Genomic DNA, 24,924 nt, shown 5'->3' with positions numbered 1-24,924 from the left:
GCTTGGTGCATTTCAGTTAATGGATGGCAAGTGTTCGTTTATTTGGCAATTTGTTTTCTTTCATGGTTCCGTTCGTTACTTTCGTATGGGAGTTATAATCGGTTTTACTTTAACTTGCTGGCTTTGCAGTAGAAGCGAAACTCTGGTTGTAACAGCGCTGGTAAAGCTTTCAATGTCGGAGCATTTATTGTGTCACTCTTTGAAAACGTCCTTGTTTTTCTACTCTCTAAAATATACGAATTCAGTATGTCTCGACGGCAGTTAAGGTATAATTTTATTAAAGTATTTCTCCTCAAAGCGTAGCTAATGTGGTTTATAAATGTACAAGTATGCTAATCAGGGTATGATTATGCTTGGATTCCGCCTTGTGCATTGCTAACTGGCCTTTCAGTTAAACTTTCGTATGTTATCCGTTCGCATAAACGCTTTTGTTTTCCATTGGTATACACGGTCACTCTTTCGCACAGACTTTCGTTATTCGTATGAACTGCCTCATACCTAGCAGTTCTAGTTCATTCCGTTTATACGGCGTTGTGAATACTGATGTATGAGGGGGTTACTATGTCTTAATTTCGCTCTACTCCTGTCTCCGGCATCTCATGTTCCTAATTACGCTAGGCTGTACATAAATAAGACGACAATTATGTAAGTTTTCCTCCTGTAAGGGTCGTACAGTTACTGTTCCTGATTGCTATTGGGCCTTACTGGGTTAAATACACCACATTACTTAAAGAGAGAGGCCTCGGAACCTATCTAAAATTCACGCATTCCCTTCTGGTAACCTGTACTGAATAAATCTCACTTGTTTCAAGTCATCACCCTACCAGGATAAGCCTGACAGGATCCTCATAAGTGGCACGAAAGTGCGACGTCGCCCACATATACACGCATCAAAACCTCCAGAGACCATTCAATTCTCGATGGATCCAAGTTTCATTTCATTCAATTACCTACGCAGTAACCATACGTTGGCCCGATCGCATCACGTTTTCAACAATTCATCTCTACCATCTGTAGATATGGTATGGTTAATAGTTATCGTACAGTTAATTATGGTGTTGTAGTCGCAATATGAATTGTGTAATGGTTATTATCATTATAATGTCATACGGTAGTTTTGGTGTCGTCATGTAATGGCAGTAGGTAGGGTGTTGTGCACAATTGTACGCTTTTACACACTTTTACAAGATCGCTAAACACCAAAGCTTGAACCTGTTAGCAGGGTCGTTCTTTCCACTACGGTATACGTTATATAATAAAAAATAAAAAAAAATACTGTCCATCTGGACCCGACACGCTCGCAGGGCACTCCAGCTACGGTCAGCCTTACAATTCTACTTCATTATCCCTCATGTTTCATCCCATGGTATGTCCTCTCTCTCACTAACTAACCTTCCCTCTTAGCAGCAATGGCTGGCTGTTAGGTTCCTAGGTGTCCACTAGTTATCATTCCCCCTGGCTTCTTCGCCTTAGGTTAGTGGTCCCGCGAGGCCAACACCCATCCTCATACTCGGAGGTACTACGCCCCTCGGGCAAAATCATAGTTAGTCGCCTCGCATTGTGGCATAGAGAGGGCCTCACCTGTCACTCCCAGTCTATCTTATGTTAACTGTCACCGAGAGGCCGACACCCCGCCACAACGCTCAGTGGCCACGCTATCCCCTTGCGCCAACGCATAGATAGAGCCTCTCAAGCCGCTTGGCAATTAGCAGGGCCTCACCTGTCACCAACCTAGAGTAATTGTTTTGCCGCATGGCGGCACTAGCTAGTCAGCCAGCACACGCGCGTGCGCACACACACGTAGCACTTTGGGGGGGCCGCACCTGCAGACCCCGTTGTGCAGACCCACTACGTTACAGGACCGATGATCCGACCAGGTATCTTAGCGGTTTGTTTCCCGCCTCGTTATTGCTCTAGTTTCAAAGGTGAGTCTATATACCCTTACAGTAATTCAAGCAGTATGTCAGAACTATCATACTTGGATGTTCCATGCGTTCAATACGTTACTCACTTACGAACTAAGGGTATACTTCATAATTAATTTTAGCAGTATGAAAAATGCAAAAAATAATTAAATTAATAAATATTCATATTCTTATTCCCCTTGCGGCAGACCATCATCAGGTCCTCAATATGCTTCTGTACATATGACTGCTTCCAGTTTTATTCACTACAAATATACTGTTATTAACTGGCAGCCCGTTAGGGGCTTTTCGGTACGTTAAGTTCTAAATTTGCCATACGTTGACTCATACTGTCACTCAATTATCAAGTCTACGTAAATTATATAAGGCAATGCAGGTAAAAGCGTTAGCATTCTAATATGACAGGGTGGACCAGAGTTCCCACTTGTTTCATGTCGGTCATCAAGGCATCATTTATCCTTCATTGCGTACGAACGAATACAATTCAAATCCCCGACTGCTAGTAGAGACTTGTCTCGGCTCGCCTACCGTTCACAACGTTCTACGTGCACATTCAATCATTTGGGTACGCCATTTTTCGCCGTTATCCTCATGGACTGGTAGGTCATCGTTCTTTTCCCCCATCTCCGACGATTCCCCAGTTATCTGGACTGACGCTGCAGCTTCAGTCGGGTACGCGGCATTGTTTGGGGTCTAGTGGGTATATGACAGTTGGCCACCTGAGGCGGTTACGCTAGAGAACTTCGACAACACCTCAGCGTTATTCGAAATCTTCCCCATTGTGGCAGCAGCACACACTTGGGGTGGAATTGGGGGGGTGAAATAGTTAAGCGTTATTCTGCTATCTTAGCGGCCTGTGATATAGTTAACAAAGGCCGCTCTCAGTCCCTGTCTGTTATGTATTTCGTACGAAGCTCACATGGTTGGCTGGTAGAATTACGGTTTTATATCTGTTGTATGCCTGTTCCAGGATTTTAATAACGCAGCTGACGTTTTGTAACGTTCTAATTTGCAGGAATTCTCGGTCTGCACCCTACTGCGAACAAGCTACCCAAAACCCCCCCTGTGGTTCAAATTACTAATCATGCTTTAAACCAATTGTTGGCTCACTGAATGATTCTTGCTCAGGCAGGTTTATCAAGAAACAAAAAAAATAAAAAAAATATATATAAAATTAGAAATAATAAAAAATTAATAAATATGTGTGTATATATATATATAGTAGGGCTTTTGACATGTTCTAAGTATTTGTTCGCGATTTTAACGTAGTCAATCATTTTTGTAGAAACCATGGTTGCAGTTACAACTTTTGGCCACATCTCATCATAACTAGCATACAGTACCATCAAACCATTCTGGACAGGGATACAGCTCTTCATGCTTACTCTCTACCCGAACAAGACTCCCTTCTTATCCACATACCCCATTAAATACATTCTAAGCACTCACTACATAACAGTTATGCTATACATACGTTCATTATTACTTAGACTTGGCCTTAATCCAAATCCCTTCTCGGGTCATTCATTCCGGATCGGGGCCGCCACCGCGGCATCAAGTAGTCAAGTGCCAACACATATCGTAGAGAGGGAAACGCCGGAAATCTTCGGCATACAACCGGTACGTTCCAAACCCAGAGAAAAATCAGACTCTCTTTCTACAATATGTCTAAATAATGTTGCTATTGTGGTAATAAATAAAACGTTCATACTTTTTGGCCCTCTTTTTGCAGGCCTAACCTCTCGTCGGTTTCGGCACACCTCAACCGACTATTATTTATCAAAATTACACTCACTTTAAATGTGCGCCCCCTTTCATAATCCCGTACACAAATAGAAGGCGTATGCCTGAAGTTGTGGGAGGGATTTATGGCCTATATAAACCCAGCAAACCCCCTGCTTACCTGTCTTCGTCGATTCCGGAAATTCCCCTCCCACCACACCCTCTTTTCATATCATCATATCCAGGTGGGCCCTCTTTTTGCAGGCCTAACCTCTCGTCGGTTTCGGCACACCTCAACCGACTCTTATTTATCAAAATTACACTCACTTTAAATGTGCGCCCCCTTTCATAATCCCGTACACACATATATATATATTTACTGTTTAGTATAACCGCTTGGTATAAGCATATGTACAGGGGTAAATTATGAGTCTGTGTCTCAAAATCTCCCAAATTTCTTCAGCTAATCATTCAGAAATGTACCCAATATAATAAAAAAGTAATACTGTAATATTTTTTATATGGTATATATTTGCCCAATTAATATAACTGCCGGTTACATCAAAACCCGCATTAGGCCTTCCCCTTAGGAAAGCTTAGATTTTTCAAGATGCTGGGCAAAGCGTGAGGACATCCAGCGTCATTTCATGGAGTCAAACTCTGTAAGACTGCAATGTTTTCCATTGCAGGGTTAAGGACACATGGACCTCACCCAGACCACGTCAATGAGATCAACTGGTCTTCGTGCTTGTAGTGTTACTTTAACAAAACTGTCAAATTCCTTGCTAAGTTTTAGAAAAACACATACAAAGCATATAACAATCTTAATATAAAAATGCTAAGAATCTTGCTACGCTACGGGTATGGGACAGCTTTCTTACGTCACTGGTATGGCATACCCGATACCAAGCCGACGCACCATTGACGGCTCTGCAAACAGTGTTCCCATGGCTGTCGTTGGACACCTTGACCTCTAGGGGTATCTCCCGGGTAAGCTATCCTTTCAGACCTTACAGCAGAAAATGCAAAATCTCAGATCAGGAAACATTTGCCTTCATAAAATTTAAGAGTATACTTGCCACACACACTTGACCCAGATAGACTCACCCCACTTCTCCTGGTGGACAGATGCCGGTCGGCGCCTCTGAAACCAAAAACCCTTTCCTTGAGCTATAGGTATGGCTGGAACATAGGCCGGCTTACAAAGCACAGTTGGAGGAGGAGTGTAAATACTCACTATCGGAACACTCACTAACTACCCTTTCTAAATGGACAACTTGCTACTCACATACAGAGGCACATAAGAAACTAGTCTTTAGGTGGTATCTAACCCCACAAAGACTCCATAAAATATATCAAAATGTTTCTCCCTGGTGTTGGAGATGTGGTACGGAGACAGGCACGATGTAACACATTTGGTGGACCTGTGTGTGAATCTGACCGACTTCCCTCTAGAGCCTAAAACATGTCTGTTCCTGCTATTTCATAAGCGCTTCCCTCAATATTATCAATTATTGGCCATAATGATACTAGCTGCACGCAACCCAATGGAAAACCACAGGATGTCCAACACTATGCCAATTGAAAAACAAAATACAACCGTATTACCACTATGAAAAGGCTTGGCTGCCTACAGCGACAGACTGCCACACAGTGACAGACCTCCCTACCACGACGCAAACCAACCCATTGACCGCAGATCGCCCCACATAACCCATTACTTACTGAGCAGGTATGGACGTAATGAGGCCTAAGTTTGTTTCCCTGTTAGGTATAGTTAATACAGCAGAAGCGCTTTTGGCTTTTAGTTACAGGTGTTGGTTGTATGAACTGACATGCATGTATTGTACACTTGCAAACTACGTATTGAATTGTATACATACAAAACAAAGCTGTTTTGCATAATTACAGTTTTGTCTGTAGCCTGTTTTATTTTAAAATTATACTGCATTATTTTATTTTCACTTTCTAATTTTATAGACCTGAATGTTTCCCCCTGAGCATTGTTAGTTAGCAACCGTACAATTAAAGATTGAATGGTGAAAATATTTTTACGTTCACAGACGGACTTGGCAGAGGAAAGGATACGCCAAAGGAAAGACAAAAGAACAAGAGGAGAAACCATTCGTATCTGTTCCTTACGGCTGTTTTTAAATATAATTGTTATTGCAGTTTTGGGGGGCTGCTTTTATGCAGTTTACGTGGCCACCACCTATTCACAAGAGCATAGTAACAGTGTGAGTATTACATCAGATAAATCTGTTGGGTTAACTGCTCACTGTCATGGAATACACTTGCTTCTGTACCTTAAAGGGTCACTCTAAGCACCATAATAACTGTGCATCATTGCAAAGCTTATGATGCATAGAAATGCCCGGTCACTGTACACAGTGGCCCAAAGCTGCAGAGATTTGTAAGACAGCCAGTGCCTTGGCCACATGCATGCGCAGTTGGCAACTAGTAGATTACAGCACTCATCTCAATTCACAAAACATGAAGCAAGCTGTCTATTGACAAATAACCGATACAGTATGGCTGCTATCAGGTAAGTCAGCAGTTCAAATCATTTTGTGCGATCAGTAAAAGTTTGGGTGGAACATTGATGGACCAAGATGTATGGGACAAGGAAAACACCCATACCCATACACCAAAATGTTAGGCTCCTCTGTGCTGTAATTTTAGAAACTTTTAGGTGGGAAATTTCTCCTTTTATTATATTAAGGTTATCAGAATGTTTTAATGCATATTTTGTAGAATATATAAAATGGATTCCTGCATGTTGCATTAATTTAATCTAGCCATTTAAGTAATATATATATCTATATCATCTATATTCATGAACGCTAGACACAACTCTCTAAGAGAGCCTAGCTCCCATAATGAATGAGACTTACCAGACACATGCTTGTACTGCCAGAGGAAATCTTGCAGACAGAAAATAGACAGGGATAGTGCAGTTCCTTACATCATAACATATGCATAGGTTGTAATGGAACTTGTAGTGCCCCTTTAATTCCTATACAGGCCATGAGGGACTTGCTACCCATATATGTTATCAAGAAGTAAAATATGGAACTGATGATATCTTTTTAGGTGGGACCACAACAAACAAATGCCATCAACCTGCTCGTAGAATACCTTCCATCTATCGTAATCACCATTGCAAACTTTGTAACGCCTCTTATCTTTGAATCAATCGTGCGTTATGAAGACTACTCGCCAGCCTTTGAAATCAGGTTTACTTTAATAAGGTAATTAAAGTACTTTTAATCTATTTGTTTATTTTTGCATTTGCAAAGTTTTTTTTTAACACACCATTAAAAGTTAATTGACTAATTTACCAGATGAACATTCAATACACCCACAAGGTCTTAGATTCCATACCTGTCAGGTATAATAAGGATGTACAGGAGAGGTTTTAATTGTATAAAAGCTGATTAGTGGATTCTAATGCTTTTAGAATATACTGCTTTTAAAACTTGGGGAGAGGGGGCATTATTATTTAAAAGACGAGTAAGGGGTGTGGCATCATTAGTTGTGAGTTTTTGGTAGAAGAGTGATATTGGAGGAATGGTGGAGGAACAGTGGCGTGTGTAGAGCATCATGTATTTTTTTTTTCTGTTCCATTGTTGAATCACATAACCTAGCAAAACATTTTTCTTGAACTACAGAGTAAAATGTCAGTACTCTTTTCTGTCCGTTTATATGAATTGCTTTTTTCTGTGTTTGCGTCTGCCCTCCAGGTGTGTGTTTGTCCGGTTAGCCAGCATCGCTGTACTCCTGATCACCCTTTGGTCTCAGATCACCTGCCAAGACGAGACCTGCAGCCCGTGCGGATATAACAACAATCTGTACCCTGTAAGCCGGTTCGACTTTGGTATACACGATTTCCTTAAAGAAAACATTTTCATGAAATTCAAACCACATCGTTTGCATGTTGTTTTCATAATATCACTGTTGCAAATGGAGGCAAATGCTGTTGGTAACTGTGTAACCAAAGGCAGGAGAGACATTTGCATAAACTGCTTGAAAACATCAAATAGCAAAACGAGCTTATTGGTCTAGTCCTTAAATACTGTGAGTTGTAACAGTCTGACTCCAGACAATCTATTGTTTTGCGGTTTCTTTTTTATTTTGTTTATAGGGTCATATTATTAAATTGCACAGGCGATAAGGTAGAGCATTTAAAATAAAGGTTGTGCTGCTTTAAAATCTACATTAAGACAGATACTGTTTCATCAATTGTGTCCAAATGTTATTGGGAATAAAACCCATGTGTCTTGCTGCAAAAGTAATGAAAGTCTGTCTCCGACTACATACTGTGCTTTCCTTCAGCTTGGAGCATTGAATTGAACACACTTTAGAAAAAAAAAATACTTAATGCAATCCAAATCTAAAAAGTTGGTAACCTTTCACCAACACAGGGTCTATGGCAATCCTTTTGATTGATATATTAACTTAGTCTAACTATACAGACCACAACGTGTGACTTTCCAAATTTGAAGGTTTTCATTAACCCCTTAAGGACCAAACTTCTGGAATAAAAGAGAATAATGACATGTCACACGTCATGTGTCCTTAACCCCTTAAGGACCAAACTTCTGGAATAAAAGAGAATAATGACATGTCACACGTCATGTGTCCTTAACCCCTTAAGGACCAAACTTCTGGAATAAAAGGGAATCATGACATGTCACACATGTCATGTGTCCTTAAGGGGTTAAGGGGTTAAACTGATCTGAAGGAATACTAAATATAAGCATTTTTCTATACGGTGTGGGGCAGACCAAACACAGCCAAGGGGATAAAATCAGCTTGCATCTTGAAAAATGCTTACTCCTTTCTAGAATTTATTGGGGCCCTGTAAACCGAGTCAAAATAATATTTCTCAGGTTTAGCAGATCAACTACATTTAAAATGGGCAAGGGGAACACTAATGTAGGACATCATTTGAAGGTACTTAGTTGCATTCTATATATTTATACACTGGTAGATTCTCTTTATCGATAGATTTTTTTTTTTTTTTTTCTTCATAGATTTTTTTGATAGGAGAAGCCTTGACTCCAATATTTCAGTATTAGATGGAAGCAATGTATAGTGTAACACTATTTACTTATTTATTCCATGTGAAAACAATTTAAACCACTCACATTTTAAAAAGCACTAAACCTCTGGTTTTACTGTTGCATGCACTATTTGCACTTTTATATAGTGCTTTCTATTATGTAATTGGTTTTATGATGAATAAATAAGTAAATCATGTTGTACTATATATTTCTTGTTCCATCAAAAATAACACGTTTGGAGCGAAGGCTTTGCATTAGAACCAATAAGGAAAACCAGTGTCAGCTGATTTACGTAGTAAACCATATATATGGTTTATACCGTATTAAAGGCATCTTGTCCATGTATAAATCCGTTTTCTGTAAAGTATGTTCAATTTTTATTTGAGAATTATGTTTCTGTCTTCAAAGAAAAAGTATGCAGTACTAGTAAAATGGCCTGTCCTAATTAACTAACTGCAAAATGTCATTTTGTTTTTACAGTGCTGGGAAACTCGAGTTGGGCAGGAAATGTATAAACTGATGATTTTCGACTTTTTAATAATTTCAGCAGTGACTCTTTTTGTGGAATTTCCGAGGAAGTAAGTACCGGGGTATATAGTTTTATTTGATGGGATGCATTAGTGGACTCTAGAGCAGTTCATAATGATATCTGATTGTCAAGAATACCATTCTATATTAATCTAGCATTCTTTAACACAGGTTTGGCAAAATGCCCTGCCCATGGCACATTCTGGTCACCCAATGCCACAATAAAACTCCTTTTAATATCAATATACATACCTCTATAGCAGGGGTTCTCAACCTTGCCCTCAAGAACCCCCTACCAATCCAGGGTTTAGGGATTACCTGGGTGTGTCTAAGGTGTTTAGGAAGAAAAAAAAAACACCTTTAGAGTCCAAGGTGTTTCTTTTCCCTTTTTCTAAACACCTTAGACACACCCAGGTAATCCCCAAATCCTGGACTGGTAGGGGGTCCTGAGGACTGGGTTGAGAACCCCTGCTCTATAGGTTAATTATCTGCACATGACAGAAATTAAGTATATGCATCATATTAAAAAAATACCCTGGGACCATAACCACTTTAGTTCAATGGGTACATTTAATTAGAAATAGGACAATAAAGTGTAATAAACACATTGCAAAAGTCCCTTCACTCATTTCAAAGTCTCAGTCACTAACAGGTTAAATATGCACTGGCCCTTAGGTCTACCTGACCACTATTATGGAAGTTTTAACATTGGGTAGTTGGAGGTCCCCCAGTTCAGTTATTTTTTTTATTTTATTTTTTTAAATTACTTAAGAATTGATAAATCAAGGTGTTCCAGACTGAAATACAAAAACGTGTCCTTAAAGGGTTACTCCAATCACCATAACTTCAGTGATTTGAAATGGTCATTGTAGTAGAAGTATCCATAGACAAGTTGTGGAACTGCACTCAGCCCTTCGCCCTGGAATCCTAGGGTGCTCTTGGATCAGTCCCTGTACCAAAGAGACCAAATATAGCATATATTAGTAGAAAAGTAATCCAGGCACTCCAAAATGTTCCAAAGAATAGGCCATTTTATTGGACCCAAGAACCAAAATGCCACGTTTCGACCCCTTAGGGCCTTTCTCAAGCTTGACAAAGGCCCTAAGGGGTCGAAACGTTGCATTTTGGTTCTTGGGTCCAATAAAATTGCATATTCTTTGGAACATTTTGGAGTGCCTGGATTACTTTTCTACTAATATATTGTAGTAGAAGTAAGCCTGAAACACTGCACATACTGAGATATTTGTAATTACGTGCTGCGGGCTAGTTGCACATCGAGCCCAAGTGACATGCCAATGTCAATTCTGTGCATATTTTACAGTTACTTGCTCCCCCCTCTCTCCCTCCCAGTGTGTGCTCCCTTCCAGCTCTCGCTGTTCCCCTCAGTATATTTTAACCCTCCCCTTGCTGGCCCTGAGCTGGTGCATGTACTCTGAGCAGGCTAAATGGACCGATCACAGGCTTCTATATGAGAAGCCTGTGATAGTAATGTCAGAGGGGCACAGAATATCAGCACTGGCAGCTTCGCCAGGTTCTGGATTCCAGAAGTAAGTTAAAGACTGTTTTGTGCAGGTTGTACTGCAAATAAAGGGGGGGGGGGAGAGGGGGGGAAGATGCTTCTCCATAGTGCCCAAAAGGGCATTTTACACCGGAAAGGCCCCTACCCTGCAAAAGGGTTGGATAATTGATCATTTCTCAATGTTGTGAGTCCTTGAAAACTAGAATAATAGCTTTTGTCCCCATTTTGTCCTTAGCTCACTTGCACCGTTCATGTTCTGCTACCAAACAGCCAGTTAGTACGACTTAATGGCACAGCTTTTGATTCTATAGAATTGTTACAGCTCACCTTTGTTACAAGTTTTGTTAGTTTAATTTCTTCTATTTATTTTTTTTTGTCACAAAGGCTCTCCTGGTCATTGTTACTGTTATTGTCACCCAGCTCCTTGTGTTTGGGCTAATGCTGTCTATTTCTTTCTGCATGGTGATGACACATGAACCTTTTTTATTACCCTTTAGCTGACACATTTTGTATCTCTTTCCTATCTTTTTTTTTTTTTTTTTTTTTCTTCCACTCTGGGCTATATGTTGAACTTTTATTCACAACTGCGCTGAAGAATTATCTTCTTGTTGATATGTCTGCCAGTATTTTGCACAAAGAATAATGACTGTCATAACTGATTCCAGTGATTCTTTCTCTGTCATTTCTCTTTCCTTCTTTCTAAGCATCTTGGATGGAAATGGTGGTGAGTGCTTTGTTACTATGTTTAGTATTCTGTAAACTATAAATGTAGTTTTTCCTTTCTTCCTTTAGATATTGTTCTTAGTTTCAATTTAGGATGTTCAAATGACATAACCCATGATTTATACAAAATGTGTCCCAAAAAAGAGGAACGGGGATCGCTGGATAACCCTTTAAAATAGAGCATATAACCGTAAAGTGAAAAAAACATTAAATATCAACTTGCATAAATCAAAGAATAAATAAACAAATAATAATAATCTAATAGGCGATACCAACTCACAACCTATGCTATGTATGGGGAAAAAAATCCTTTAATAAGTGCTAGGTTACGTGTGAGAAGGTATGTCTGCTAAATGTCTAAAAGGAAAGGTACAGTACACACTATTTGTAGGAGATTAGACCTAAATATAAATGGCTTAGAAAAACGAATACCAGTAACAGAGATACTGTTTGTTTGTTATAAACACTCATTTTGGGTCTAGATACAGTTCTTTGTGTGATACTTGCGTTGTGCAGGATCTTATAAATATCTACTTCCCTGCTTATACTATTGCTCTCTGTCCGATATCCCTAATCCACTTGACAGTTCACTACTATTGCCACTTTGTTGCTACTTATTATGGAGGGAAGGTTACCTTGATAAATTTTATTGCAACAGTATCTCTTTTACTGGTATTAGTTTTTTCTAAGCCATTTATATTTAGGTCTAATCTCCTACAAGTAGTGTGTACTGTACCTTTCCTTTTAGACATTTAGCAGACATACCTTCTCACACGTACCCTAGCACTTATTAAAGGAAGCTTTTCCCCATACATAGCATATGTTGTGAGTTGTTATCGCCTATTAGATTATTAGTTTATTTATTCTTTGATTTATGCAAGTTGATCTTTAAAGTTTTTTTTCACTTTACGGTTATAAGGGTTATCCAACGATCCCCGTTCCTCTTTTTTGGGACACATTTTGTATTCTGAATCAGGGTTTGGCACTAATTAGTTGGATAACAACCTGACTTAGATACCTTATGCTCTCTTTGTTCTACTAACCCATGATTTTATGTCTACAGATTGATCGTTACATACTGCTCATGGAAACCGGCTAAATGGTGGGGCCAGCAAGAGTTTGAGATTCCTCAGAACGTGTTAGAGATTGTCTATGGGCAGACCATTTGCTGGATTGGAACCTTTTACGCTCCTCTTCTGCCAGCCATTGCAACAGTCAAATATTTCATTATCTTTTACATCAAGAAGGTTTGTTTGGCAGCCGTCCAAGTCACATGTCTTTCGCTTTGGTTGTGAAAGGTCATTAACACTGAAAGGGAAAAGTAAGGTGTTGTTATCAGTTTTGCATAGATATCCTTTCACATGTAACATACACTTACAGGGCTTTTCTGTAACCTGTTAATTGTCAAGGAATTCCAAGAGAAATAGCAAAACTGGAAAATCCTCTGTTAGCTATGCTTCCAGGTTGACGAGTTTTTGCCGTAAGATTTACATTCACTTTGAACTTATGACAATTCTCACTTCAGCGAATCTTGATAGTAATTAAAGCTAATTTTAATTGCACTTTGACCATTATAAAGTTGCATAGGTATTTCGATACACACCTACAGTTAAATTTTTGCTTTCATCGATGGTCAAAAATGTACTATATAAATGTTATTAATAGAGTTTTGCTTCGAAAAACTCACAATTATAATTGAAGCCAAAGATTATGCAAATATTTTGCACTTTTAAAGCGTTAGGTGTTATGTAAATCAAGTGGTAAAACCTTGAGAATCTTGGGAAGTCCTATGTGTATCTATTGTCTTTAGTCTTTCTCCGCTTACTGATTGCTGGGAATGCATATTTCAATGCCCAAGTGTTTGCATTATTGAATTACATGTTTCATTATTTTTGTATGCAGTCATCAGCAAGTGGCTACTTTAGTATAGTTTTTTGTTTTTTTTTCAGATAAGTCTTATGGAAAATTGTAGACCTTCATCCAGGCCTTTCCGTGCATCCAGCTCCAAATTCTTCTTCCAAGTGATACTGCTGATAGGGCTAGTCTTGGCATGCATTCCCGTGGGACTCGGACTTGCTTAGTAAGTTAATCCTTTCAACATTATGAAATCGTGCCATAAACGTCTAGGTTGAGGGATAATTTAGGCGTTCTATTTGATCTTTCCAAGTTAGGTATCTAGCAATAAAATTAACATGGGAGTGTCAACCTGGCAAATTCCCTTATTCCTAAATCCAAGCGGGAGCGTGGGGAGGGGATCATGGAAGTGGATCTTCAGATGAGTTCAGGGCAAATCCTTGCTTTTGGTGTAACTTGGGAACTGCAGGTTTACTCTGTAAATGGAAAATGCCTAAGACAAAGTAGGTCCTACTTTGTCTTATGTTTTGAAGAGAAATCGATCAGAAATGAAGAAAAGAAGAACAGATTCTGAAATCGGAAGAGAAGAGGAATCAATAGGAGTTTGAGGTTAACAAATTTAAACCTATTTAGTTTAGAAAAACGTCGCCTGAGAGGGGATATGATAACATTATACAAATATATTCGGGGCCAATACAAACCATTGTGTGGAAATCTATTCACAAACCGGACTTTACATAGGACACGAGGCCATGCGTTTAGACTGGAAGAAAGAAGATTTCGTCTAAGGCAAAGGAAAGGTTTTTTTACTGTAAGAACAATCAGGATGTGGAATTCTCTGCCTGAAGAAGTGGTTTTATCAGAGTCCATACAGATGTTCAAACAGCTACTAGATGCATACTTGCAAAGACAGAATATTCAAGGATATAATCTTGATTCAAGGATAAATCTGACTGCCATTCTGGGGTCAAGAAGGAATTGTTTGTCCTAGCTTGTTGCAAAATTGTGCTTCAAACTGGGGTTTGTTTTTTTTTTTTGCCTTTTGGATCAACAGCAAAAAACAGGTGTGAGGAAGGCTGAACTTGATGGACGCAAGTCTCTTTTCAGCTATCTAACTATGTAACTATGTAACTATATGAGGTGACAGAGACACTTTAACACTGACATCTTTACTATCCATCCTACAGTCCAGGAGTGTTGGAGAATGACAAAGGTGGTCAATGTCAACATTTATCAACCTTTGAGTGTATTCAGAACTATTCTAGGTTTAATTTGGATCAAGGATTTTTTTTTTGTATTTTATTCAGTGAGCAGAATATAAATGAAACTAACACTTTGACATTGAAAGGGTTTGTGGCAATTTCATACTTGTTCTCCAGTGGAAAATACTGGGAGGATTGGGAGCCAGCTGTGACAGTTAAAGGAAAGCAGAATAGAATGTTGCCAATTTGTACAATAGGTGATGATTTGAGAGATGAGTTGCTATATTTCAGAGACTGCATAGGCAAACTATAATCCATAGAATGTGACGGCAGATAAGAACCATTCGGCCCATCTAGTCTGCCCAATTGTCTAAATACTTTCATGAATCCAAGTCAAAACATTAAAAAAACAACAACAATATTTGAACAATCGGGCTAAAACGATAAAAGGACACAGCATTAGAGCAGGTGAGAGTTTATATAGAGAATTGAATGGGTCTATAGAAAACATTGTCCTCAAAAATCTATGGAAAAAAGGTTACTAGTAATGACGATTCACAATCACACTGACGATGTTGCTATAATTCACTTCCCATTCTAATATCCTAAACAAACTTACAAATGTTTTATGTGACTGCATATATAATTTGTTTATGCGCACCGGTGTATAATGTGTGTATGAGGGATTTTAAATGATGTGCATGATGTGAGCTTGTGTATAATGTATGTATGAAAACAGTGGGATAGGTAAATGAATTTATCTGCACTGGTGGATGAATAGGTTGTTGGGTACAGAAGCAATGTGCTTGGTGAGTTCAGGTTACAGCCATGTAACAAGTTAGTTGCAGAGTGTAAATCTGCCTTCAAAGATGAGGTACCTGGATTCACTGCACCCCGTGCCCCTCCCTTAGTGCACCCGTGGACTCTGGGAACCCTGTCACGTAATGTAACAAGCTTTTGCAAAGGCTGTCTATGCCATTAGAATGAAAGGTTTGTATAATACATTTCCAAATCTTAATATCTTATAACATCCAAGCCATTTTAAAAATTATATTTATCACTACAACAGGCTCTGTTTAATAATATGAAGTTATTTCAGGATCCAGTTTCACTTTAGATTATTTATGTAATAAATACTTATTTATGCTGCATGAGTGATGATGGGACAGTAATGATTTGAAGTAGGGAAACGATTGTATATATATATATATATATATATATATCATATATGGGTGCATTCAAATTGAATTTGAAAAAAGAAATCTTTTTTTTTTAGTTGATTTCCTAAATAACAATCTGTATTATTTGTGAATTACATATGTGTATGTTTATCTTTACATCTGCAGTGTACCATCATCTAAAGCATGTGGACCATTTATGAACTTTATTACCTCTTGGGAGATTATACCAGTCACTATAAAAACCTTCCCAGTTGGCCTGCAGAATTTAATCAACGTCCTTGCTTCGGAATCATTTGCTGTTCCCTTTTTCCTGCTGTCATGGTAAGTTTGGAAACAAAACAAATTATTTCTGAGTTATGGATGCTGGGATTACTTGTGTGGTTTCCAGTCCATTATTTTATGGATTGTTCACCTGTTCAGATTGATAACTAAAGGGACTATAACTACGTTGCTTCATCGCAGTGGTAATGAGTTTCCTGCTTCCTGTGACTTATAACTGCAATTATTTGCAAAACTTGCTGCAGTTGAAAGACTGCCCTCCAGATCAGTCTTGTCACAGAAGTAATTGTACTTCCTCCTTTGCTGTGCATCCTCTGTCCAACTTGTGTGTGCGTGATCTGCCTTTCAGTTTCTGATTCTGGAGAGAATACAAACTATGGCTTCACACAGTTGTGGTTAGCGGCATTAAAAATATCACTTCATACAAAACTGATCCTGTCATTATTTTCTACCAATATCTATTACATATGTGGACAGATTTATTCTATATGCTCTGCCCATGAAAATGGCCATTAAAAATGGAAGGTGAATACAAAAGAGGGTTCAGCTTTGATAATGTGCCAGAATACCCAAATTCACCTATAATTAATATCTGAAATCAGATTACTTTATGATGACTTTAAATGGTTTTCTCTCTGGCTACTTCTAAATTCAGATATGAGGTTATTTATTTGACAATAACTGTACTGTTTTCTTTTGCAGTCTTGTCTTGTTCTATGTCATTGCTCTGGCTGGAGCACATAAGAAAGTTGTGCATCAGTTGCAGGAACAGTTAACTATGGTAAGACTCAAAGTGTATCTTTAATAAAAGGTTTAAACATGCGATTCTGCCAGCCATTTATTGATAGCGGTAGTACATGTCTGTTCATCTCTATGTCTATAGGTGTAGTCACAGACTAGATATCTGTGTAACCCTATATTGTGCAATACACGTCTAATACCTCTATGTACTCCGCTTACCCAGTATGCATTTGGAAGGGAGACCGGCATAAAATCTTCATGTCAGAGTAATCAATTGGACACACAGTTCTTGCTGACATGGATACAAGCCAGATTCCCTTTACTTGGTTCGAGTTTTAAGCACAGGGGTAAAACACTTGTTTATTTCAAAATGAATGGTTTAAAGGGGGAGGGGCCTCTTTTAAAGCTTCTTTTTAGGGGCGCCTCTCCATTTGTTTTTGTGGTTTTTTTTTTCAAAGAATCACCTTGAAATGTTATCCAGAAGATTATGGGGCCGGAGTGAAAAGGGAAGTATAGGGTTTATCTTTTCTTTTGGCATGTCAATATCTTCATCACTTTTGCATATTTTATACATTTGTGCATGTGTATGAGTACAAAACAGAACTGTATGGAAGAGACTGTGCTCCTACATAATGTAGTCAAACCCCTTAAGCACAGGTTGACAACTTACCTTGGGTCCACAAGGCTTGTCTTGTTCTATGTCATTGCTCTGGCCACAACCTCTTCTGAAGCTGAAAAACCTCCTGCACTGAGCTCTCAGCCAATGAGACAGCGGTGTATGGCAGGACAGTGGAGCTTATAGAGGCAACTTGCTGGAGCCTCCAGAGGAGCAGCGACACATACCTGGCATACCCCAGGTAAGTTGTGAAATTATTCTCAAATGGTTTGACTACTTACTGTGAGAGGGCACCAGAACACTTCTGGCACAGTAACCACTTTAGCGAGGTAGTAGTTATGGTTCTTTGAGTTCCTTTAACTTTAAACATTTTAAAAACTAAGAAGGTACTTCTTGCTCTGATGACATCAACTGTGTTTTCTAGTATGTAAATGCACCTTTTAAGATAACTTTTATTTTTGTTTTACAGGAAAGCCGGGATAAACTTTTTCTGATCAGACGACTGGCTGAAGCTCAGGGTTTTAAGGCCTAATGCTCCCCAATGGCATCCACAGATTTTTTTTATTTTACATTTTTTTAGGGCACTTGCACTTACTGAAGGTGGAGGGATTCATATGCATTGAATCAAATGCAGCAGTGAAGAGAAAATATTAACGTTACAATTTTCTCTTACCTCCTCTTATTTTTCATAGGAAAACCCAAACACTAACAGTGTCACTGAAAAATTCAGCACATGTTGGGGCTGTCTTCTTTAGAAACACACTTTTTATTTTGTTTTCTTGTTCTTAAGCGACTATAACAGACCTGTGCTGGAAAATATGTTGACATGGGTCAGATAGACTAATTTGAAGATTGTACTTATTAGTTAGCATTAAAGTTTCGGTGTTGTGAATGCATGACATTAAGTGTTAAGGACTCCTCTAGCTATCTTAAAATGTAAATGACTGATTTTAAAGTAATAATAGGTTATGAGAATTTAAATGGAGTCAACTGTATGTGTGTATTTTTTTTGTATGTTTACCTTTAAGTGTAGAATATTGTGTTTTAGGTCAATGTTGTTGCAAATAAAAGCTCTCCATTTTTATTTAGTGGTTTTGAATTAGATTTGGGTTCTTTATGTAGGCAATACTGTTTTACTCAAATTATACCTCTCCTGGAACTTGAATAATGATCATGGATATACGTTCATGATAAAATAACTTACATGGTTTAAAATGCACAAATAACATTCTCCAGTTTATGCAATAATAAAAACCTAAGACATAGCTCTATCTCACCAGTCTCAAAATTCCACAAAGGAGTGAGACAGTCTGTACGGGCATTTGGTTATATATCTATAACCTAGAATGTACTGTATAAGATTCTATGTATTTTAAAATATGTGTAAATGTAGCAAGCATTAATCAAAAGGAATGGAAGGTGGAAAGAGTTAATATTTTTATGGACTATTTAAAAAAATCTTCTAATATAAAAAATACTGAAACTAAGCTGTAATCAAAGCGTGGCCATTTTAGTTTGAATTTTGCAATTTGGTTTTCACTTTACCAAAGTTTACTATTTAATAAATCAATCCAATTAATATAATATTTTGAACTAGAATATGAGTTTAACATTATCTCTACACTCTGCTATATCATTAAATTATAGAGAGAGATGTTTTCATCAATATTTGCGCTATTGAACTGACCAGAAAGCCTCCTTGTGGAATGGTTTGTTAATTTAACTGAGAATTGTTGAAAATTGCAAGGGAAGCAAAAATGTTAGGCCAAAACTGATGATTTTGAAAACTTCTCAGCTAGTTTTTTAGTTTGGGAATTTTGGCCAAACATTTGCTATCCCCTTGGCAGTTACTCACAAACAGAAAAGTCTGGAATTTGGAAACATTTTGTTAAGTTCCTAACTCAGTCATGTGGACAAAATGTATCCAACTACTGTATTTTGACTGTTTTAACAAATAAACATCATACAATGTAACCCAACGGTTTCCTTTATCAGATTACATTTATGTCCTAATTAGACTGTATGTTTGTTCAAAATGATGGCGCAAGACAAGTATTACAAAGTGGTACAATTTTCCAAACACTTCAACAAACTTCAAGTTTTATTTGGGTGGAGATGCAATCATATTATTTCATACAATCTTCTGGAAAGCAAATTTGTCAGAAACAGACCACTACTTTTTAATACAGATTCTAACCGCCAAAAAATACGATTGTGTAATTTAAGAATAAAAATGTATATTGTAATATTTGTGTGATATAGTATTTTACTTTGACATTTGGACATTGTAGAAATATATCTATGTACTTAGATCATTACATGGAGACATGAAATACAACATATTTCTTACATGAGTATTCTTTCTCTTGGACTTTTTCACATTTTGTAATTTTGCACCCTGGAATTTTAATTTATTTAATTAAACAAAAACAGACATTTGTTGGTTACACATGTCAGTACATGATAGAATCTTTAGCTGTAATAGTAACTATATTTATTTTGAGATAAGTTTCGACCAGTTTTGCACACCTGGATCTTGCAAAAGCTTGGTCATATCTGATGGGGACCTTCTGGTGAGTATGATTTTTCCCAGATTCTTAGATTGATTGAGATCTTTCCTTTGGCTGGACTATCCTAAGACATTCACGTTCTTGTTTTAAAACACATTATTGTATATGTGTAACACACATAGGGTCATTATTCTGCCGGAAGGTAAGGATAACAACGTGCAACCCAGTTGCAGGTCTCTTGCAGGCTAAAAAAATCATTTATTCTAGAATTATCCTGTATTTGGCTCCATCGGTTTAGCTCTCATTCTCCATTGGTTTTATCATCTTAACCGGCTTTATCACTTGTAATGTGTTGGCTTTGTGTCACACTTGGCATTTTCAGCTAAAGCTAAAAACACAAACAAAAAACACTATATATCCCCTCTTGCCTCCCTAAATATAGTAAGTTTTGGTCTGAGCCAATCACAATGCTTCCCCGTAGCATTGGTTGAGACTGTCAATGAGGGAGATCATGGGCAGAGCCAGCACAAGTCAAACACAGCCCTGGTCAATCAGTATCTCCTCATAGAGATGCATTGAATTAATTAGTAAAGTTCAGTGTCTGCATGCAGAGGATGGAGACACTGAACAGCCCCACAAAGCACCTCTAGTAGCCATCTGAGGAGTGGCCAGTGGAGGTATCCCTAGGCTGTAATGTAAACACTACATTTTCTCTGAAAATACAGTGTTTACTGCAAAAAGCCTGAAGGGAAGGAGTATACCCACCAGAACAAATTCAATAAGCTGTAGTTGTTCTGGTGACTATAGTGTCCCTTTAATCAGAACATGATAACCTTCTTCCATGTTTGCTATGTCTCTCATGTACCTTGCAAAATCTGATATGTTTTTATTTTGCTTATACTACTGGACATGTTTTCCTATTTTGGTTGCACATCTCTTTCAAAGTTACCATTGGCAACTTGCTTGCTTCTCTGCCTGCTTTTGGAGATTGGCGTTTCTAGGCAGGAGCATATTTGTTCCATATTCCTCCAATATTTTATAATCTGTGTTCAGAGGATGTCCCATATCGGTGATATTTTGTCATTGACGCTTCTCCAGAACGTAATAAAAGAACACTAAAGCTATTTTAGGGGGTTCATAAGAACTGGGGTGAATGCAATAAAATATATTTTATTTTTATTTTTAAGTTATATATTGTAAAACATTTTGCACCTTCAAAGTGTATTGTGCGTTGTGTAAATGAAATGATAAAAAAATCTAATTAAAGCAATTGTAGCTTGAAATTGCTAAACTTCAAATTGTGGAAACATCCAAGAAGGGTGAATACTTAAATGCAGCATTGTTAAAGTATGTGGAAAAATTACAAAACCACTTTGGATATATTCGAGAAGCAAAAGCTATTTGCAAGTGTTCTTTGATTTAAGTATTACCCATTGGTCCCAAGAAGACGTTTTTAATGCAATGCACCTCAAAGGGTTTTCAGGGTTCTTTTAGTAAACTAGAGGTCCACTTCTGCTGAAGCTTTAAGATAACATACAGGGATATCATTTCTAATTAGTGGGGTAATAGCTGCTTGATTCAAGGAGATATCTGACTGCTACTAGGATTTTTTTCCTAGTTTGTGGCAAAATTGGAAGCGCTTCAGACTAGGTTTTTTGCCTTCTTTTGGATCAACAGCAAAAACATACGTGAGGAAGGGGGAACTTGATGGACGCAAGTCTCTTTTCAGCTATGTAACTATGTAAGAACCCACATATGAAGCGGAAAAAGTATGGTAGCGCCTCTGATCAACTGAGGGTTCACTAGAGACAGAAAATAGTATATAGCTTTAAAGGGCCAGAGTATAAAAATACTAAGCGTATGTAAATATGCTTTGTATGAGAGAACTAGAAGGTGATTTTTTAAAAATCTCTTTATACAAAGGGTTACTATATTAAGATTAGGCTTTGAGACATACATTGTATTATAACGTGATAATAAGAAGGGCTAGCTCAGATCCCGAAATTGTTTCTTCTCTAGATTGAACTTCGTTCTTTGTATCTTTTTTTTTTTTGGATATATTCACAATTGTCACCTAATAAGAAAAGGAAAAAATAAAACGAAAGAAAACATAAATACTTTAAATTCTGAAAAGTAAACTGCAATACAATATTGGCACACATGCCCCATTTCTGCATCTTTCTATAGCAATAGTGACTAAGTTCATGACAGCTACTTATGTGACAAAATGCAGTGCAAATCATATACAGCATGGACAGCTTTAGACAAAGGATTCTACAGTTATTAATCTGAAATAAACAGGTTAAAAAACACGACAATATGGGTTTGCACAAACAAGCCCCTATCTCTTCATCTGGGTTCTTTGTCAAGGTTACTGGACTATGCACTTACACGATAATATACACACATTTTAATAGATTAGTTCTGTCAACTGATTAAACATTATTGGTGATTACCCTGTATGACCTTTAGATAAAATAGTCCGTGCTTTTCTCAGATTTCAGAGAACGACTGGACGATCAATTAAAATCGGAAAATAGCGTAGTTTCATAACATCATAACATACGTACCAGTTATTGCTCTGACCTTTTAAAAAAAAAAAATGAATCCTTTCGTATGAATTTATAAAGGTAATTTATTACAAGGTATAGTAAAATGATGAAGTTCTGCAGTAAAATGTCTACAAAATTAAAATTAGCTCCCAAGCACACCTAATAGAATATGCAATATTCTACAACTTTGTGTCCCTACATTTCTCACCTGCACGGCAGATAGACTTAGTCTCTGTGGAAACAAAATTATGTAAATTCTACCATTAGACCGGTGAGATTCTTTTAGCCTAGGTCCTATTTACTTGATTACAGTGTGTTTGTTATTTTTTTGTTTGTTTTATGAAAACATATACCCTATGATATATTCATGCTTTTAGCTTCTCTATGCCCAGCAAATTCTAAGCTCTGCCCTGATATATATTCTATCATTCCCTCACACACACAAACGTTGTAATGCTTACAATTTTTTTTTTTTTAAATAAAGTTAAATACATTATATAGAGATGATACCTCTTCTTCCAGCTCCCCATGTTGGCATAGAGCACAAGTCAAATGTGGCGACTTTTCTATTTACCGTGTATAAAGATAAGCTTATTGGTACCAAGAACATAAGGTGATCTAAAACCACTGAACATTATAAATAGTAGATAATTATTATTATTATTGTCATTTATATAGCGCCAACAGATTCCATAGCGCTTATTATTCCGTAGATTGAGCAAGCTTTAGCTTTTCTTTGTTTTCTTTACCTCCTTGCGTTATCATTATCACTTCTCTTGTATTTATCTCAATGTAACATCCAGAAAGTTTTGGAATTTTCATCAGGAAATTCTGGCTTTGCTCCATTATTCAACAGTAATTTTATCGTCTTGTTGTTACCATTTTCCATAGCATAATGCAAAGCTGTCTTTCCAAAAATATCCTGTCTGTCAATGTTTATCATCCCAACATTTGTCGCTAGAAGAACCTACAATGCAAATAGAGACTCATTGGGGACCATGTATAAAAGAGACTCGGTAACAAAGGTAGCACAATTGTGACAGATAATTTGTTTTAACTTTTTTTGTTGTCAATCTTTGTTTATTGGAGCAAAGTGAGTACATTACAGAGAAAAAGATAAATATATATCAGCAAAAATAGGATAAATAAGCATAATACAATAACAGTGATACATTCTCTCATTTCATGTATTGAGGTGAGGTGAAGGAACGTGTTCTAGTCATGTTCAGGCATGTGCAAGTAAATATAGAAGGGTAAATATGCAAAGTGGCAATACATATGTGCTAGTGGTTCAGTGTCTAGGATGACTTACCGCTAGTTGCTGGCTGCTATGCCTGTGCGTGTGACAGGAACATGCGAGGCTAACAGTAAAAAGAAACAAGCTTCTACAGAATAACAAAAATCTGTGGTTGAGTGGAACCAAGGTGGAGTCTCTTAAAGAGCACGAGAGACAAGGAGACATGCAGCTATTATTTTTTATCAGCTCCCTGTCACCCGCCACCCTGCCACTGCAATTCTTTATCCGATACCTGTTAAAACATGTTTTTGTGTTTTTGTTACAGACCTGTGGGGAGAAACACTGTATTGTTTATTTTTGGTAATGAAACCTAGCAAGATAAACAACCGGTCAGTGTAGTGGCAATGTTTAAAAGGACACCATAACCACTACACTGCGCTATAATAATTATGGTATCAGAAGTGCCCTGGTGCTCATACACTCTAAGCAAAATGTTTGCTAATGCTTTGAGAATTTAAACAGGTGGTAACTGGCATACTGCGGTCCCAGATGAGAGCTAGAAGCTCTCTGCCTTGAGCTAAGTCCAGCAATGCTGCACCTTTCTGCAGTGGAACACCACCTTCAGCCTTAGCTAATTTAAAAAAACAGCCTCCTTAGTAGAAGTACTAAGCCAATTAAAGATTATCGTGAGCTGAGCTGATGACTTGACTCTACCCTACAGCTAATCACTGTCTTCCTACTAATGGACCCCTTTCCCCTTAGCATGTCTTTGAAATACTATACAAATACTAGGTGACCTGTGATATCTACTGTGATCTCTCATTGGCTGAGCTACACTGTTTACATTCCAGTCAGGAAGATTTCTTGCAAAAGGGAGGTGTCGCTAAGGAGGCGGTACTATGCTTTTTGAACCTAGAGAAAAAACATAGCACGATGAGGCCAAAACCATCACATGCACTACGTAGGTGCCCCGAGTGTCCCTTTACTATCAAACAGGAACAGTTTATCATGAGCCTGGACTCTTCCAGGTTCTTAAAGTCCGCTACCCTCCTTGACAAACATTTATAATTACCACTTTTGTCATCATTAATGTCAATTTAGTCTAATCCGAGCAACACAGATTGGCTGAGAGTGCTCTCTGACAATCACCTACTGTAGTGGACAGCATTGACATTAATATTGCAAAACTGTTAACTACATATTAAAACTGCGGCAAAGATGTGGCACTGCCTTGACATATAGAAGAGCCCCAGTTTGTATCAAACTCTT

At 37.8% G+C, this 24,924-nt stretch overlaps 2 protein-coding genes across 2 annotated transcripts in view; one reads left to right on the top strand and one right to left on the bottom strand.

The window, feature by feature from the left end:
• Positions 1–18,778, top strand: part of TMC7 (transmembrane channel like 7) — a 61,529-nt gene extending 42,751 nt beyond the window's left edge. Inside the window, exons 8-16 of the mRNA XM_063430328.1 lie at positions 5,711–5,884; positions 6,741–6,898; positions 7,391–7,505; positions 9,194–9,291; positions 12,547–12,730; positions 13,433–13,563; positions 15,886–16,041; positions 16,702–16,780; positions 17,826–18,778. Coding sequence (XP_063286398.1) covers positions 5,711–5,884; positions 6,741–6,898; positions 7,391–7,505; positions 9,194–9,291; positions 12,547–12,730; positions 13,433–13,563; positions 15,886–16,041; positions 16,702–16,780; positions 17,826–17,888 — 1,158 coding nt within the window. The 3' untranslated portion in view covers positions 17,889–18,778. The remainder of the gene's footprint in view (positions 1–5,710; positions 5,885–6,740; positions 6,899–7,390; positions 7,506–9,193; positions 9,292–12,546; positions 12,731–13,432; positions 13,564–15,885; positions 16,042–16,701; positions 16,781–17,825) is intronic.
• A 3,100-nt stretch (positions 18,779–21,878) lies between these two features.
• LOC134571302 (uncharacterized) overlaps positions 21,879–24,924 on the bottom strand; it is a 35,239-nt gene continuing 32,193 nt past the window's right edge. Inside the window, exons 14-15 of the mRNA XM_063429478.1 lie at positions 23,168–23,385; positions 21,879–21,940 (exon numbers count right to left, since the gene is read on the bottom strand). Coding sequence (XP_063285548.1) covers positions 23,206–23,385 — 180 coding nt within the window. The 3' untranslated portion in view covers positions 21,879–21,940; positions 23,168–23,205. The remainder of the gene's footprint in view (positions 21,941–23,167; positions 23,386–24,924) is intronic.

This window comes from Pelobates fuscus, chromosome 8, assembly GCF_036172605.1.
Source record: "Pelobates fuscus isolate aPelFus1 chromosome 8, aPelFus1.pri, whole genome shotgun sequence".
NCBI lineage: Eukaryota > Metazoa > Chordata > Amphibia > Anura > Pelobatidae > Pelobates > Pelobates fuscus.
Note: the sequence above shows the minus strand (reverse complement) of the source record. Positions and strands in the feature narration are given on the sequence as shown.